Genomic DNA, 18,484 nt, shown 5'->3' with positions numbered 1-18,484 from the left:
CGATCGATTGAACCACGTGCAGATTTATTTTTCTGCAGAATTCCAATTCAACCCAAACTCTACTTAAACGTATTGGGTTTCAAGTAAAACACTCATATATATAAAGGAAACCCTAAGGACGTTTTTATTAGTTTTTAGAGAGATTAGAGTGCATCTTGTGCCTCTTTTGTAGATCTAAGGTTTTGTACCCAAAAACTCTCTAAGGTTGCTCTTTATGCTGTGTGTGTGAAACTTTTGTGAAATCTAGAGGTGTTTGCCTTCACATACACTTAGGGTTTCCAATCTCAAGATTGATATCGAGAGCTTGGTAATCAATTCAGTAGCAAATTCTAGAGCTTAAAGATATACAAGCGGGAGTGCTTGTGCTTGCTGGGAATCCAAGAAAGAAGTAGTTCGTGGACTTAGAGCTGTCATATGGTCATGGTAGTAAGTTTCATACTCGAGGTAACAATAGGATGTTAATGGTCTAAGTCACTATTGTGTAAACTTCAATTCTTTCATAGTGGATTCGGTTTACCTAGAGGAAAGCTAAGTTAAATCCTTCCTAGGTCTATTACTGGTTTGGTTTTCCTAGGCTTATTTGGAGGAGGCACCCATATTACATTATGTGGCAATTTATAAAATCATTCACACATATAGCTAAAAGTACACATAGATATTCACTTAAGTTTCCATGTAGTTAATAGATTAGAGGAAATTCCTCCTGATGGGTACGAAAATTTTGATAAGGTCATCCACCTTAATAGACAACCTTGTACTGCTAGCAAGACGGATATGTAAGTAACAGTCATCCATATTGAATAGATGATGAATGATGACAATCAATACATGCTCTAAATATGTGGTAACCGGAAAACGGTCAGCTAACCATTATCCTCCATTAATGAAGGTTATAAAGGCCATATTTGATTTGTTATGAAAGTGTTGTGAAAATTATTGTAGACAAACCAAAAATAATATAGCAAATATACTACAATTTTATGCATTCACAAAAATAAAAAAATAATAATAAAAAAAATGCCAACAAAACAGTGAAAGTTAAACAAACCAAAACTACTGTAGTGAAATTACTATAACTTTTCCCATTTACTCTTTTTATAATATATATATATATATATATATATATATATAGAAATATACATTGCACTTACAATGTAAATTTATATTATAAACACATGAAAATTGGTAAATGTTGTACACATTTGCAAAATTTGTACAATTTTTTTTTACAAATTTATATAGTATTTGCTACTTTTTGTGTGTATACAATGTAAGCTTATATTACAAGTAAAAAGTAAACATATAAAGATCCTTTTAAAAAAAAAAAAACAAGCTCAAACCAAGTTGGTGAACTTGAAAGAAAAAAAAGAAGGAAAAAGGCAAGTCACTAAACCAAAAATACTGTTCATAACACTATTCATGAGCCTATTTGCTCTTTTTATATATAGAAAAAAAGAGCACAAATCGATGACTGGAAAAAAAATAAATAAAAAAATAAAAAGCGATGAACAGTACATATTAAACAAACCAAAAGTACCGTAACTTTTACACATTTACCCAACAAGTGTCACAACATTTTCACAAAACATTTATTTTCAGTTGTGGTTGGTCACAATTTCATATTTTATTTTGACTTATAAGAAATTGACACCTCAATAATTGTGAAAATATTGTGAAATTTGTCGTGTCAGTATAACAATATATATAAAAGGAAAAAAAAATACAAATGGAAGACTGAAAAAAAAAAAAAAAAAATGGTACGTTCAGACTTGGACTTGGTCACATATTCACATGACCTGATGGATAGGTGAGGATAAATTCTTTCCCTCCAAATAAATTCCTCATTCAAGATTTCTACGCAACTGGAAGAACATCTTTTGCTATGTTCTACCACGGTGGTGGGAGAAACCAACCAGCCATCATAACTAAGCTACTGTGTTCCTGTAAAACAAAAGAGAGTATAGAAACACCAACAACCACTGCCAAAAACAAAGAATTTAACATAAACAAAGCACCCAATCCTTTACATTAAAGCAATGTTTATATGTATAAATCCAGAACTATTCCCAGTGGGTCATTTAGTGGCACACTACACAGCTTTAGGTCCCAACACCTCATAGCTAGAGAGACTAATTACACAATGATGTGTGTGCGTATGTTGGATGGATATATTTATTGACTGTAGGATTTGATCTGGACTGTTAACAGTTATTCATCACATGGAGGAATCACACTGGAAACTGTCATAATTTTTTATCATTCTGCATTCCTATAAGTGAGCAACTGTCATAGTTTTTTCTTCCTCTTAAAAGAAAATCAAATCGTAACCTAAGGAAATTAGGCACACCACACCTTCATCAGCATATCAGGATTCTCTTTATTTGCCTTGCTTCATGGTTCTGATTTAGTAAATCTATGAGTGTACATGAGTGCCACATAATTTATAAAGAAATGTTATATCCATAATATTTTCACAAAAAATCATAAATTGCAGGTTGTTATTGGCAGACAAAAAATTAATTTTAGTAGTGTGTTTAAATTAGAACTAGTAATAACTTACTATCTAAGATTTATTGTGAAATTTTTTTTTTTTTAATATAAGATAAAAATTCTAGTCTAATCTAATATAAATGTATATGTGTGTGAAGCTCCCCCCTTGAGACTTGAATCCCAACCCTTGCCCCTTACACTCCACAAGCACTTATACTTGTGGAATGACCACCGCACCAAAAGTGTGCAGTGGTATTGTGAAAATGTTATAGACGTAACACTTTTTTAATTTAAAATTTCATTCCACCAAATAAGGAATGCTAAACTGATTTACTGATTACAAAATGATGTGACACTATTACTTACCTTTAGATTTGTTAACTACTAAATCTTTCCCATAAAATGAACTCTCTCCATTTCAAAGCAAATTGAGAGGCTCTCTTTTTTTCATGAGTATATTCAGCATCATGAACCTTGGCAAGAAAATCTACTTCCACATTTCAATCAAACTACACAGTATTGTGTGGCTGAACTTTGGTTTAGTCTATCTATTCAGTTGTTCCTTTTCTATTTTTCTATAAAGTTGTTGAACAAAATTTACCTAATTGATTTCCTCGGCTTTGTCAATATAACTCTGCATCAGCATCTTGAAATGTTTGCACCACCCTGGCTAGAGAATCAATTGATTAGAAGGCGCCGGTTGGCATTCCATACTTCTCCTTAAAAGGCCTATCCAAAACAGAATAAAGCCAATTCTTGAAGCATGACTAATCCACACACACACACACACCAAAAAAAAAAAAAAAAGGGTCTTATAGCATGATAGTCAGGAATAGCACTCATACCTAACAAACTTCTAGCCTATAGACGATTGAGTTGATTTGAACTTTAAACTGTAAACTTATATCTATTCCCAAATGGAGTTCACACACTAAAACTACCCATAACATTCATGGCAGACTCAAGTGTGACTCCAATCAGTTTGGTTAGCTTCAATGAGAACCAAATCACTCATAACATGGCAGATCCAGTGATCATATTTTTAATGTGTGTCATCCTTGAGGAGTGGCAATGTTAATCTTCTCTGTATTGTTCCAATTTCATTGAAAACACAAAGCCAGCACTTAAGGTTGGCGGATGGAGCCTGGGAAATCATGACTATTATTTGGAGCAATGTTTATATAAATAAATGGGACACAAAATTTGTCACAATTTTTCCACAATTAGTTAAGAGTGATTTGCCATGAGTGGTGGACAATTGTTATTACATAGACCTATCTTTTCTTTTTCTTTTTTCACTATCAACAAAATTGTGGCAAAAGTTGTCCCTAGACCATTTAAGAGTTCTTTGGTTAATATATAGGATTAAGAGTTCACATGAGATTCAACCAATCAAGTGATAATTCAATAATAATATCTTCTTTTGTGATTCCCCCATATATGTAATTCCAACCCACCTCCACCTCTCCACTATTTATCTATCTCCCATGAATAAGAATACATATTGCTCGTGATTACCGTAGGGAAATATGTAATGCCTCAAAATTAGTTTTGGAGGAGATCCAAATTATTGAATTTCACAGCATTATTGGACGCACAATATTCGTTTCAAATGGCTTAGAGCAACCCAAAACTTAGGCTTTTCCTCCATTCTAATCTACGATATCCATTTCTTTTTTCCTCTTTTTTCCCCAAACAGAAAAAAAATTACCGAACATAAACCAAGATAATTACAAAAGAATGATACGAACAGTCCTGCCTAAAAGCATCTACCGTAACAAAAGGCTAAGCAATTGAGCTCAGAAACCCCTCAAACCCCATACGCAGAGCCCACATACCCAACTCAAGAGGCTTTCCCCTACAAACCCATTTGAAAGTTGAAACGAACCACTCTGATCCTTTCTCAACCTCCTAATCTCCTCAATTATATTGATCACCCGTAAGTATCCATTCCTCTTTCATGGCAAAGTCACCCGTAAGCAAACATTTTTAACCTACATCTTCCTTCAACTTCACAAGTGAATTCTATCTAGGATTAAGAGAAGTTAAATACAAAATCACATATTTCTCTTCAACTATCTATTTGAGAATCCAGACTTTGAATTTTCTCCCACAAATATGGCTGCAAAAATCATCATTTCATTCTTGCTTCAGAACAAATAAAAACCATACCCAGTGCTCATTGGCACACAGCTGTAGAATCCAACACTTCATTGTTAGGAAATGGCAATGCCACAAAGTAGGAAATGGTGGCAAAATCAACCAGATTTACAAAGCAAACAGGAATTACATGGACCATAACCTTACATAATTAAGTTCAATTTTGCTCCAGGGGGTGAAAATTGTTCCAAATTTCCAATAATCTTACTGCTGAAAATGCTTCAACATCTTAAGAATCTGAGGTTTTCTCCTTTTAAGGACATCATGAGAAGGTAATGTGCAACTACTTTACGAGCTGGGATGGAAGGGGCTCATTTTAACTGAAATTTGAACCATATCAAGAGAGACTAATTCCACAGTATTGAACAAACCTGCGGTGGATAAATTCCTCGCCAAATCGCTAAAACTCTGGAAAGGTTGCTCTATCTACAGGATGGCAAGGGATCTTATATTTTCTTTCTGCATTCATATATGTAAAAAAACCTATCATCATATTTTCTTCCTCGTTCAAAAAGAAAATCATAATCTTAGCCTATGGTCACTCTATGACATTCAAGGCAGAGTAACTCCATCCTTCACTTTGCTTAATTTCAAATTTCAATGAAAGCCAGAGAAGTGATCATGTGTTTTACGGGCCAATGATCAATAATGTCATCATTCCCTCTGTTTCTGTACTTAGGCCAAAAATGCAAATTGGGGTTTTATTTTTGCTCTCATGTCATGATTACACAATAATTAGATAAAATTTTCGTAGTTTAACATTTGCAGCTTTACCAATGTTCTAAATTTAAAGAATTTTATCATTTTATGAGATTTAACAGCCAACTTTATTACAACAGTGAAGAGAAGCTCTAACTCAGCAAATGTAATTCAATGAAAATCTGGAATATAATTGTGGTAATATCTAAGTCAACCATCAAAACTATAGCGAATCCAGAAGGTGTGAAATATTAATAAGCTTCAACAGTTCTAAAAAAAAATTTCTATTTTAAAGCTTTAATATTGAAGTATAACGACTATCAAAGATTCAAACTCTCTCTAAAAGTATTATGAGCAGAAGTCTCGGCTAACCTGTTGAGCAAGACTCCAAAACGCATGTAAAGAAGCAGAAAGTGCAAAAAGAACGAAGAAGACAGTGAAGCAGAATTCACGCAAGGATTAGGGAAAGAAAAAAATTTGGACCATTTCTCGATTTATGCGTGTCATCCTTGCGCAGGGGCCATGCTAATCTTCTCTGTATCGTTCCAATTTTATCGGATGTCCCCGAAGGGACAAGCCTTGTACTCTCGCTCTTGCTTATAAACTTAGATAGCTTCGTGTAACTAGACAATGTGGGATCAGTTGGTTCCTAACTAGAAGGCCTAGCTTCGTGTACCTAGACAATTTTTCACACGTGTCAATCTAGGATGCTGAGTTTTTTTTTTTTTTTTTCTTCTTTAAGTAATGGGATACATGCATGGGCACGCCCAATTTCCATAACTTGCTTCACTTGTGTAATTATGTGTGGTCGACGAAAAGTAATAGGTATATATGAGTAGAAAATGACCAGCACTCAAAGTTGCATGAGTAAGTAAATTATGAAATTAAACGTGTAATTAAATGTGTCGTTAGAATTATTCTTTAAGTAAATGATGGTTGTATACTAATGTTATTTTATTGAAGAGCAATGCTATATACACTAATAAAATCATAATATTTTTTGCAATAATTGAGTTTGCAAGATTTTATTAGTTCTTATTTAAATTTACTACTGACATCATTTTTTTACTTACTACTATCCATTTGTCATATAAGTGAATGTGAAATTTTTTTGTGTTTATAGACTCTATTTAATGAAAAATACAAAACCAACACTTGAAACAAGAGTAATTATCTAGGGGTTGGCAACTAGGATCTAAGGATACATTGTACGTGATTTTAGGCACTCATAATGATGTCGCAGAAATCTGAAGAAAGCACACATGATGCTCTCTTTGATGGACAGAAATTAAATTGTTAGTTCCTAGGTTGTAAACCTTGAGTCCACGAGGGGTTCCTTAAATCCACAAGAAGATAAACTGGAATCCACTAGAGAAAAACTCTGTCATTTTATTGATAATAATCTGATCTGCCTCTGACAGCTACAAAACATATAAATACGTCTAAAACCCTAATTCACACTAATTACGTGATTAGGTAACAAAATACCAAAATTTACCAAAAATGGCAAATTTGAGTTAAATGCAAAATCATAAACTATTGACCTTAAGGATCGTCCCAAAAAAAGCGAGACCTTATTCTAAATTTTGAGCAAAAAGTTATTAAGGAAACAAAAGTTACTATAAACGGCAAAATTGCAATTTTCGGGCCTAAATGAAGGAATTTGCCATTTCTAAGGGCTACCTTATGGCAAAGCCATAATTATTACCAGAAGGCCATTTCACTTAATCCTGCCAAATTTCATGCAATTCTAACTCTGAGACCCATGATTTCTATTAGTACATTTTTGCCTTGCATGATGATTTCAAGCACGCGTGAAAGTCTAGGAAGGCCATGGTGGTCTGTTCTACATCATATAAGAGTACAAATTCAGTGTATAGTATATATCAAAAAGTCTAAAAACACAATTTCTATGATTTTAAAAAATTGAACGTTCAAAGAACTGAAAATGGGTCCAGTTCTCAATTTTTACCGATTGAACATGTAGTTTTCACAATTGAACTATCGGTTTTTACCAGACCAGTTTTGTTTCTGATTCCTAGTTAAAACAGTTCAATCGATCGGTCTGGTCCAGTTTCTAAACCATGAAAATTTTTGACATATTCTATTGAAGTAACTTATTATTGGACAATTACTTCTACATAAATTACTTGTATTCGATTATTTTTAACCAAATTTATATATATATTTAAAAAATGAAGTGTAACATTTATTGTTACTGTGGGGGCCAGTTAATTAGGAAGTATTGTTAAAAGCAGTATTAACTGGGCCTATGGCCCTATCCGAGGACATTAGACCATCCGAGGAGGCCCAAATAAGGCTATGAGGAGAATAAAGTTAAGAGAGGAGTAAAGACAATGTGAGATGGGTCCAATAAGCGTCCGAGGACAAAAGCCTTCTCGGCAACGTGTGTCCGAGGTAAATCTGAGTGTCATATCATCACAGACTTACTTCAGAGTTACACCACAACTAAGGATGGGACATTGGACCAGGGATAAGAAAAGAAAGGTAAACAAATATCTTCAAAAGCTACTACCTCCGCATTAAATGCCTTTCAACCAACTCTCTGGCCGCATTAATATGGAAATGATGCCTGAACAGTGATCAAGCAGCCTTACAGCTACTGGTTGATAGTTCTAGGAGGTGCTGGATGAGATAGGAAGGAGTCCCCCGAATCTAACCTACACGTGTGTGGTAAGGATGACACCAAGATTGCAATATATAACCCAGAAGAATGCACTGAGAGGGGAGATTGGAACTCTTGTACAATTTCTGTCTTGAAGAAAACCATATGAAACAAATAACTTAGTTTTTTGAGGATAAATTTGGTAATCTTATTTGTGTCAAACCGTCTTGAATCGTTAAGTATAATCGTTTTTCTTCTGGGATAAATCTAGTTCTTCTATCCACGCTCTACAAATTTATTGTATGGGCCGTTAGCGTTTGAGCCCAATCCGGTTTTGGGACCAATACAATTTCAGTCCTTACAGTTACTATACTCCAATTGAGCCACCTCATCCACCACGTTATTGGTGACATCATTATTCTATTTCTTATTCATTTTTTACCTTTAATTTTTTTATAATATTAAATATATAAATATATTGACTTTACAAATTCATCTTAGGCAGTTTTAACTTTACATATAATTTCGCATTTACATTTCATCTACTTTAATTTATGTTTATAACTGAAAATTAAAATTAATGAAGAATAAAAAATCATTTTTTTAAAAATGGTCTTTAAAAAGGCATTTACAAGTCTTACTTAATCACTGATTGTTGAAAAGATAAAACCTAACAATTGCCCCACAAGAGGGGTTTGAATCAAGTGTGTTATAGATCTCCTACTAGATCAAGTTTGTACCTCTATTATCCTATTATTGACAAATTCACATGTGTTCCTTGATATAAGTATTTTTATTATTATTTTATTTACAATACTAAATGCTCTTAATCAATTGTGTTTTTGTTGACTCGATTTGGGAAAAAATCATATTATAATATGTCAAATTTTGTATTGTTGTCAAATTTTAGTTTATTTGGAAAACAATAGGATGGTGTGGACAATATAATGAAGAACAGTTTGTACAGTTGAAAAAGAAGGTCTTTACAATTTTCTTTCACTATTTGTAAATATTTTGTTTAACAAATTAGCAGCAAATTATTACGTCTTTGTTAGATGATGTTTCAAGATGCTTGAGTAATTGTTTTAAGTATTTACGAATATTTTATATTGCTCTTCCTCTTCCTTATATTATTAGTGTATTCTCTGATATTTTTAAGAAAACAAATTTAATATTTTGGTTAAAATTATTTATTTATCTATTTATTATTCAAATGTTGGATTAAATGTTAGATTAGATTATGATAGTATTTACACAATACTTTTTCTTTTCTTTTTTAAATCTTCTTTTTTCAAAAAAAAAAATCTCAATTTTTTCCCTTTGGAATTGTACTCTTGATTTTTTACTTATTTATATATTGTTAAGGAAAAAAGAGTTACAATCATCATGTATAAAGTTACTACCAGCATTTTCGCTCGGGAACAACCACATATTTCTATTGTGTGATTTCAAAGCCTTATTGAAAATTTTGAATTTGATTATGCATTAGATATTTGGCTTGATCACATCACATCTAACATGTTCTATTTATTTGGGAGAATGAGTTTGACTTTGGTGTGGGGTTTTTTTTCCCTTTCTTTTTTTTTTTTTTTTAATTGTAGTTTTGTTAAGTTTTATTAAATTTTTTAGATACATTTTTTGGTGTTTTGGATGGTAGGGCAGAAAAAATTAGTTTTAAACTTTTACTAAAAAATTAAGGCCAGGGGGTTACCTTTTTTTTTCATATCTATATGCTCTGCTGAAAAATGAAGTCTAAGACAGGAGTTTCGTGGAAAATAGAAAAGCCCTATCTCGAATTTTAACCAATGACTTATGCCTACATTCTTAGTTTAAAGAGCGTGACTCTACCGTTTAGTTTAAAGGGCCCATTTGAATTCAATTAATGAATTAGTCCACTTTGAGTTTATTGCATTTAAAAAGACTTTCGTGCCTCTATTACGACACAACAAAACTAAATGGTTCAAATGAAATCTAATGAGAAAAAAAATGGGAAGGTTGTACACCTAGTTTTCCTTGGATTGTAGTATTTTCGATAACATGCCTTTTGAATTCTTGAAAAAAAAAATTGTATTGTTTTCATTTTGGTACGACATAAATTATTTATATTATATTTGTTATTATTCCTATAATAAATGAAAATATGGATTATAAAATACATTATTATTTATTAAATTAGTCCAAATTGCAAAAAATAACTTTAATGAGACCACCTAAAAAAATTATCACACACAACAAGCGGCTTCACGCTAGTTCTTGAACACCCTCATGGCTGACACTATAGTTTTTCCCCATTTGCCAGAAAAAGGAGGAAAATAGAAGATAACCTACCGCCACATCTTGTTAACTATAAAGGACCAGACTAACAGGATTTGAAAGTAGTTTCCAATTCCCATTGATTATGAAATTCAGAAAAAAATAGTATGCTTTACTTGTATTCAATTTTCAATTTTCCATACCATTCAATTCATTTTCTTAAAATGAAAAGCAAAGCAGATTGGGGAAATATCTATAAGTAATCCAAGTTAAGACAACTGGGCAAAAAATGCACAAGAGTAGATTTTTTCTAAACGTACACAGATCACCTAATTGCCATGCAAACCAATTTGATTCTGTGTACATTCAGAATTAACATTCAAGAAGCTTCATGAAAACATTTCTCAAGAATGAAATCGCACAATTGAGAATTCAATAAGTAACCAGCTTTCAATTGTCCAAATTCAATTATTAATACTCTCAATAGCCAAATTGAAGCAGATCTATTACAAAACACAATCACCATTATTATCACCAACAACTTCCACCTCAACAAATGTATATATCGAAGGGAGGGAAAGAAACAGCACATGTTGAGAGAGAGAGAGAGAGGAGTCAGAATCTCTAAAACTGAATTCATTCACTAAAAATTAATTTCAATACAAGAGGTCTGTAAAGGAAAGAAGCCTGTGTTGTAAACTGCAAACTTCTACTATAGCAACCAGGCCACGTCCAAAAAATAAGAAAAAATACAAAGCCCATCTTTGCAGATGTCATCAATGGAGGGAAAAAAAAAAAGGATGAGGTCTGAAACTCTATAAAGAATTCATTCCTTGAAAAAAACTTTCAAGACAAGTTAATTTTAGTGTATTGCTCTAGCTGTTTGCTCTAACCAGAGAAGTAAAATTAAACTTGATAAGTGGCTTCTGGGCACCGTATGAAGCTGGTACTACATTAGAGGATGGTGCAGTAGGCTCAAGTTCCTCTACCCCTGCATCATTCCTGAAGATAGTAGAGCAATCTCTCCCTGTAGCCACTCCTTGCCGTACCCCTTCACTCTCGACCCTTGTTCCTTCACCAAAATTTTTTTGGACTTCACCCATTGATCGTGCATCATCTTGAAATCTGTCATGTACTTCAGAAGAACCTTGCTGGCACACAGATGGAGCAGGAACAATATCAGAAACAAGGATCACATCTGCGGTAGAGCTTGATGAACCACTGACAGAAGATGATGCTCCCACTGGTGGGCTAAATTTGAAAGACCCTTCATTTCCTAGACAACTTTGTGAACAATCCTCAATAGGACATCTTGCAGTGATTGAACTATCCTCTAATTTAGCTTCCACTGCCAAAGGTATATTCTTAGTCCCTGCCACAGAATCAAATTTTCTCAACTTATGGCATGTGATAGATTCATCTATTTTTCTCTTCTTTCCATCACCAGCTTCGTCAACTTCAGCAGCAGCACCATTTTCCCTGGCTTCTCTCTTTGGACGAGCAGGCCTAACTCCACCAGGAAAGACAAACAGCGGAATATTATTGCGTTTTATGTGACCTACGCCAATCCACATCCCAGGCTTTTTATAGGTGTACATCCCCACCATGTTCTTAAATTCCTCAACAGTGAACCTTATATCAAACGGTCCACCTTCCTGAGCACAAACACCTGGTTTCCGCTGCAAGCCCATAAAATAACAACGATGGAATCGTTTGGACTTGTCCAAACATTCACCAGGATGTGGGTGGCACTGTAGCATCCCTCTTGTATCTTTCTCAATCTTTGAAGTCAGCAAACGAAGCCGAGATTCAACCCATCCTTGCCAATTCATTAAATCAACATCCTTCCGAGCAGTAATATCAATCTGCAGATAGTTCTTATATGCTTCAAAGAAAAGAAAACGCTCAAAAAGAGTATTCCAGCCAGTCACACTTGCATCCATTGCCTCACAAATATTGTTTCCCCTCTGAAATTCTTGCTGCATAATACACAGTGTACTTGAAGACACATTGTAACTGGAGTTGATGCAAGGATATACCGGTGTGATTATGGGCATTAAATCGTTCCTGTCTCTGAAATTTCTTCTAGGATCCCAAGACGGAAGCACCAAAGATCCTCCTTCAATGGGACATAGCAAAACAGGATTAGGCCACCGCCATTGGCTATACAGCTTGAAAAACCGAGAAACCAACAAGCTAGGCAGTGCAGTTGGGTACAACTGGCATATCCGAGCAACCAGAATCGCCCAATTTATACCACCCAGAAACCCTGCAACATTCGAATAAACGCCACGCTGTTTAGCCCAATATTTTATGCATCTTAATGTCATCTGAAAATTCTGGACATTAGGAACCATATGCAAGATCTTATCAGTAACTCTAGACCCATTAAGACTACGCACACTCTTCTCATCCAAATCTTGCAGCAAAGTTGGGACAGAAAGATCCAAATCATCAGGAATAACCCACAACCCCAACTTTGCATAAAGAAGATCAATGGAAACCCCATCGAACTTAAACCTCATGACAGGAACATAAGCATCAGGGATAGGATGCAACTCTAGTACTTCAGGCAACTCAGCCAGCATCCTCTGAAGCTCACCAAAGAAATCTTCCTCCCGAGTAACATGCCTCGGCCCAACACACAGCGTGTCAATATCTGCACCAGGGCCGTTCACACCCAACCGATAAGACCCAAATGTAAAGATAACAGCATTGGCCTCTTCCACCACCTCCTCATTATACCCCTTAGCCTCAGTAACCTTTTTGACCCATGCTTTCACAATTTGGTCCAACCTCCCCAGCACCTCCTGCCTTTTCAGAGATTCTTCACCACTCTCGTATAACCCTGCATCCTCCATAAACTTCTGTAATTCCCGGGTCCTACTCATATCCAATTCAGCAGGCTGAGCAGTCGAAATCGGTTCCCACATTCCAATCCTAGGCGGCGGCGGTGGCAGTTGATTCAATTTGGGCATTGCCATTATGAATGTCTCTCTTTACAATATTATAGTAACTAAAATTTACCCAAACAAGAAATAAGAAGAAGAAAAAAATACTGAATATCGAAAAAAATTTAACAGTCGTCAGAAAAATTCAATCAATATTCATTAATTTCATGAAAAAACACTGGCCACAACAATGTAATACAATTCGCTTGGCGTATATTCAAGAATTACAGACAAAATTAAAAACCCAGATACATATAAAAAGGGTACAACTATTATCAGTAGTCAAATTGATAGAAAAATTACAAAGAGATATAGAGGTATAATGAAAACCCTAAAAGTGGGTATGCTTCAAGAAATACAAAATTGGGGTTTGATTAATAGTAATAGTAAGCAATTTACAAGCACCTTTGGGGCTTTGGATCTCTCAAAGAAAGGAAACCCTAATTGACAAACAAACAAACAAAAATCCCTCTTTCGCTGTGACAACTTGGAGATAAGAAATTCTTGTTCGGCTTCGATTGAATTCTAGGATTTCCGTTTGTGCTTGAGTTGGAGCGAGAACTCCAAGCGATCAAGGAAGATGGAGACGTCAGCCGATTGATGCTCTTTCACGCAGAGAGAGAGAGAAATCTTTCTTCTTCTTCTTCGACTCAAATTCAGACTCAGAGAGAGAGAGAAAGAATTGAAAATTGAAAACTGAAAATGAGAACTCCGTTGGGTATTGGGAGTCTTTTTATTTTGATTGAGGTCGGTGGAAGTGGAAATATCCCTCTTTTCACGTCAAATTAAAAAAAATAAAAATCAAGGTCGGTGGAGTTAAATAATTTTTTTTTTTTTTTAATCCTAGAAAACCCATTACAACAATCGTTCCCATTATTAATTAATAATTTCTAATAATTTAAGTAATTTTTTTAATAAAAATTTAGACGATTAAATTGGTTTATATTTTCTTCATTTATTAATCTATAGTATTATAATAATTTTAAATCTAATGTTTACTTATTAAAAAAGGGAGGGGAAAACTTTGGTAATAAGAATTGAAATTTTTGTGGCTCATTTTAGTCAAAATTGATATAATTGAGTATAATTAAAGAACTTATTGTAGTAAAGTGAAACGTTTATATTTTTAATAAATTTATTAGAAGTGCTTTCAAATGTCTTTACAATAATGTGTATTTTAGTTAACTCAATTGATAAAATTTTTTATTAAATAAAAAATCTAGAATTCAACCCCACTTACACCAAAAATTTACTTGGTATCTTGACTTAATAATGAAGAACAATCATCATGAAGCAAATACCACAGATTGTGAAATTCTATTGTACCTCGCAAAAAATTCTTTACAAAAAAATTATTAGCATTGGACTTTAAATATTATGGTTAAACTTGGTATATGTCATATTCATATATGTAACACTCCGACCCAACTTTATAATTAAATTATGTGTTTAAATGGTTAATTATTATTTTTAAGCCACTTACTTTCTAAAATTAATATAAGAGTATTTAATAAACATATTATTTTATAATGCCATTAAATAAGAATTGTAAAGATTATAAATAATTGAATGGCTATTTGTATTATGTATATATATCAAGTAAGTACAAAACTATATTAAGTGGTTTAAGTTATTAGATACATAGTTGGTGTTTTAATTAAGCATGGTGCATGAGATAGTATAATAGAAATTTCACCCACATGCAACCAATGGGAATTCAACATATAATGCCAAAGTTTCATGCATGTTAACAAACCCAAAGACCAAGACTTGGTTGGCCATGCAATCACTAAGCTCTACCTCACTTTTTCCTTGACTTTTCTTAAGACAAACATCCAAGAAACACACTTCCTCTCATTTTCCACGGGTTCAAGCAAATCAGAAATTTCAACACACTTTGCACTCTTTTCTCTTAAGGAAAGAGCTAAGAAGCTCCCTTGAGTCTTTCTCTTGAGTCCACGGGTTCACACACACCAAAAGAAAGATAAGTCTCCATCTTATCTCTTATTTGACTCTTTCAAAGCAACTACAACAATCAAGAACTCTCTACCTCTTTCATTCCTACGGGTCCAACACCAAAAGAAGGTGTGGGGACCGGCCCAAAATAACAGGCTGGCTGGGCCCTAGGCCCGTCCGAGGAGTCAGCCCGTCTGAGGAGTCAACATGGCCCAAGCAATTCTTATTCAGGCCCACTGGGGCAAAGAGAGCATATCCGAGGAGTAATTTCTCCTCGGATACTGCAAATTCCGGAGCAAAGGTACATCCTAGCCACTATAGTCAATCTTCCCAATACGTAAAAAGGAAGGAAACCCAAAATATCTCAGCAAAGGTTGCCACCACCACATTAAATGCATTACAACTATTATCCTGGCCGCATTAATGAGGAGAAGACCCCTGAACAGTGCTACCTTGGCTACCGCAACTCACAAAAAATTGAGAGGGGTGTCTGATGAGATAGGTGCTCAAGTGGGGGTTTGGATGATCAACAAGTGTAAAGCCCAGATGATATGCAAGGGCCTATATAATATGTAAAAGTCCCCCAAGAGAGGGGACGGAGAAAAAGGGAGAGAGAATACTGTAAAGAAGTCTTACTGCATTAATCTGTGTCCATTAATCAAGTTTTTAGCCTTATCATTTGTGAGGGACCTCTCTTTACGGTGGCATTTTCATTCTTGTTTCTGTATTCCCTTAATCCATGCAACAAACCGTTCAAACTAACTGAAACCAAGTTCTTTAGCCCATACTCTACAAAAAAATTCATTGTGTGGGACTTTTTGGGCCAAGACTTGACCAACAAGGATTGGACCACTAAAATTGTGCCCCTACAGAAGGAAAAACTCTTAACTCTTTTCTCTCTTTCACACCTATGGGTTAGGCAGCAAGGAAAGATGTTTCTTTCAATTCTTCTCAAGCTTTTGTACCCAACTTGAAGCTAAAGTGATTCTAACTCCATCACTCCAAGAATCCATGTCCAGGGTAAGGGGATATGTAATTCTTTTAGTCTATTGTCCATATATATATATATATATATATGTATGTATATGTATAGTGTTTTAAGAAACTTTGAAATTGTGTTGATGGTTTGTTAAAGGTAGATTAAGGTTTTTACTAATTAATGATTTTATATGATTACGGAAGTAAGAAAAAGTTAGGATGAGTATTTTTGATGCTGCTGCTGGAATTTTTGTTGTGTGTATTTTTGCTCTAAATGGTTAAATGACTATGTATAAGTGTTTCATAACATGTCTAATGAGTGTATAAAAACCCCCCATATGAAAATACCGTCGTTTGATAATTGTTTGTGAATTTACGAGAAAATGTTGCAAAGCTGTCACTGTGACAGATTTTGTGTTCATGCATGGTAAATTATGTATTAAATTGTATACAGTGAATTTGGATGCTAGGGATATTTCCTATGGAATCTAAGATACATGTGGTTGTTATGGAAGTGGTCTCATAGAATTTGGATCAATATAAAAATAATGGTTTAATTTCTAAATTGCATGAAATTCTGCCTGGATAGATTTGAGTATGCTGTATTATACGATTTTTAGTAAATCATAGTTTTATGATTTGACCCCGAAAATTTTATGGCATATACTGGACATACAAGGGAGTTGTCTTGTAAAATTTCATGACATTTGGATGTGTATGGACGGCTCATTTGTATTTTAAAAATGAGGCATATGCTGCTAGAATAAAACAGTGAACAGTAAGGGACATGCCTAACTTTGAAGATTTAATTCTAAAGTTAGGGTGAATGATTTAAGCTATAATTTATTATGCTTATCTTTTGGTATGTCTAGATCATAGATTAATTTTTTTGTAACTTAGTTTGAGGTTTAGTACTCAAAGGAGAGGTTCTAAACCACGCGAAAGTTGTATTTATGAAGCTGTTTTGTCCAACGTGTTGTATGTTACCATATGAATATATATAGTTACATGACCGTGCTTAAAGGATTTTATATTTATGCATGCATTACCGCCCTAACCTCAAAACACCTTCTGAAATAAAGTTGGCTCTTCTAGAGATATGAGATTAGTGTGAGAATGTTAGTTTCTCTATGATTTAGTACATCATGTTGTTTAATGAATGTATTTTGTGTTTGTGGGAACCTCATTGAGGTGAGATTAGGATTTCCTAGGCTTTGAGATGAATGTGTAAGTTTATGATAAGGAATAATTGATAGTAAGTAATAAACTTTGATATTTGGTTTAGGTGTTACCAGTTCCCCAGGTCTACGCTCCTTCGACTGTAGGCTCTCGATTCCTCTGCTTTCAGGTAAGGGATAAGTTATATGGATATTTGGTAAGTCATGAGATTATTTTAAAGTATATTATGCATTAAAAGGTTTTTGATTAGAGATATGACATATAATCATTATTCTGACAAAAATATGTTTGTGAGCTTTCGAAACCTTATGTATATGATTTAAGCATATTGATGCCATTACTAATTTCCATGAACACGATGTTTAAAGAAAAGAATGGAAATGCTATTATTATGAAATGTTATGCAAAATAAGAAATTTCAATATGATGTATAAGTATGAAAGGTTTTCGGGTTATGTCCTCTGGTGATCTGAACTCTGTCAGTAGGAATTAATTACTGGCTTTCCATGAAAAATGTTATATGATTGGTCATTAAGTGGGACTGGCTCTGCTGTACCCGCCCTTGTTAGTTACGGCCAACTTGTGGAGGAAGTTAACCTACCCCCATGATTGAAAGATATGTATTATGATGTGATCCTGGGAATACCTGGCATTATGGGGAATGTTGGATGCATAGCACCGTGATACTAGAAGCCTCCCAAATAAGTACAAACTTATCAGATATGGACTAACCAATAAGTTATTTATGAACAGTTATATTATGCTATTAATCATGAGAGAATGATTTTGTTTAAATGCATTATGAAAAGTTAAAAACTCTCATGAAAAGAAGTTTATGATGAAAAGAAAATTTGTTCTTTAAAGATAAGAGTTTCTGAAATATTGTTACGTTTTAAAGATAAAGTTTCTGATGAAAGTATAAGTTTATATTAAAAGGTTATAAGATATTTATTCTTTATGAAACGTTAAGTTTTATGACTATGAAAATTATAATATTTTACAAGAAGAAGTTTAGGAAGAAAGGTTTTGTTATTCTTTAAGATGCTTCTAGTTTAAGGCAAAGTTACCAATTATCTGATTTAAGTTAAAATAATTATTTTGTAATGAGAATGCATATATATTGATTTGAAACAATCAATATTACATTTGGTGACTTTGTAAGAAATGAAAGAAATTAAATCCAAAAGGTTTT

At 33.9% G+C, this 18,484-nt stretch overlaps 1 protein-coding gene and 2 non-coding genes across 3 annotated transcripts in view; all 3 read right to left on the bottom strand.

The window, feature by feature from the left end:
• Positions 1-13,884, bottom strand: part of LOC126718176 (nuclear poly(A) polymerase 1-like) — a 77,912-nt gene extending 64,028 nt beyond the window's left edge. Inside the window, exon 1 of the mRNA XM_050420262.1 lies at positions 13,173-13,884. Within this exon, the coding sequence (XP_050276219.1) occupies positions 13,173-13,212 (40 nt within the window). The 5' untranslated portion in view covers positions 13,213-13,884. The remainder of the gene's footprint in view (positions 1-13,172) is intronic.
• LOC126720157 (U6 spliceosomal RNA) lies at positions 3,512-3,614 on the bottom strand. Its single transcript, XR_007653311.1, has one exon. It is a non-coding gene; the product is annotated as a U6 spliceosomal RNA (small nuclear RNA).
• LOC126720147 (U6 spliceosomal RNA) lies at positions 5,821-5,923 on the bottom strand. Its single transcript, XR_007653302.1, has one exon. It is a non-coding gene; the product is annotated as a U6 spliceosomal RNA (small nuclear RNA).
• Positions 13,885-18,484: the final 4,600 nt, after the last annotated feature.

The sequence above is a fragment of the Quercus robur genome, chromosome 3, assembly GCF_932294415.1.
Source record: "Quercus robur chromosome 3, dhQueRobu3.1, whole genome shotgun sequence".
In the NCBI taxonomy this organism is placed as follows: domain Eukaryota; kingdom Viridiplantae; phylum Streptophyta; class Magnoliopsida; order Fagales; family Fagaceae; genus Quercus; species Quercus robur.
Note: the sequence above shows the minus strand (reverse complement) of the source record. Positions and strands in the feature narration are given on the sequence as shown.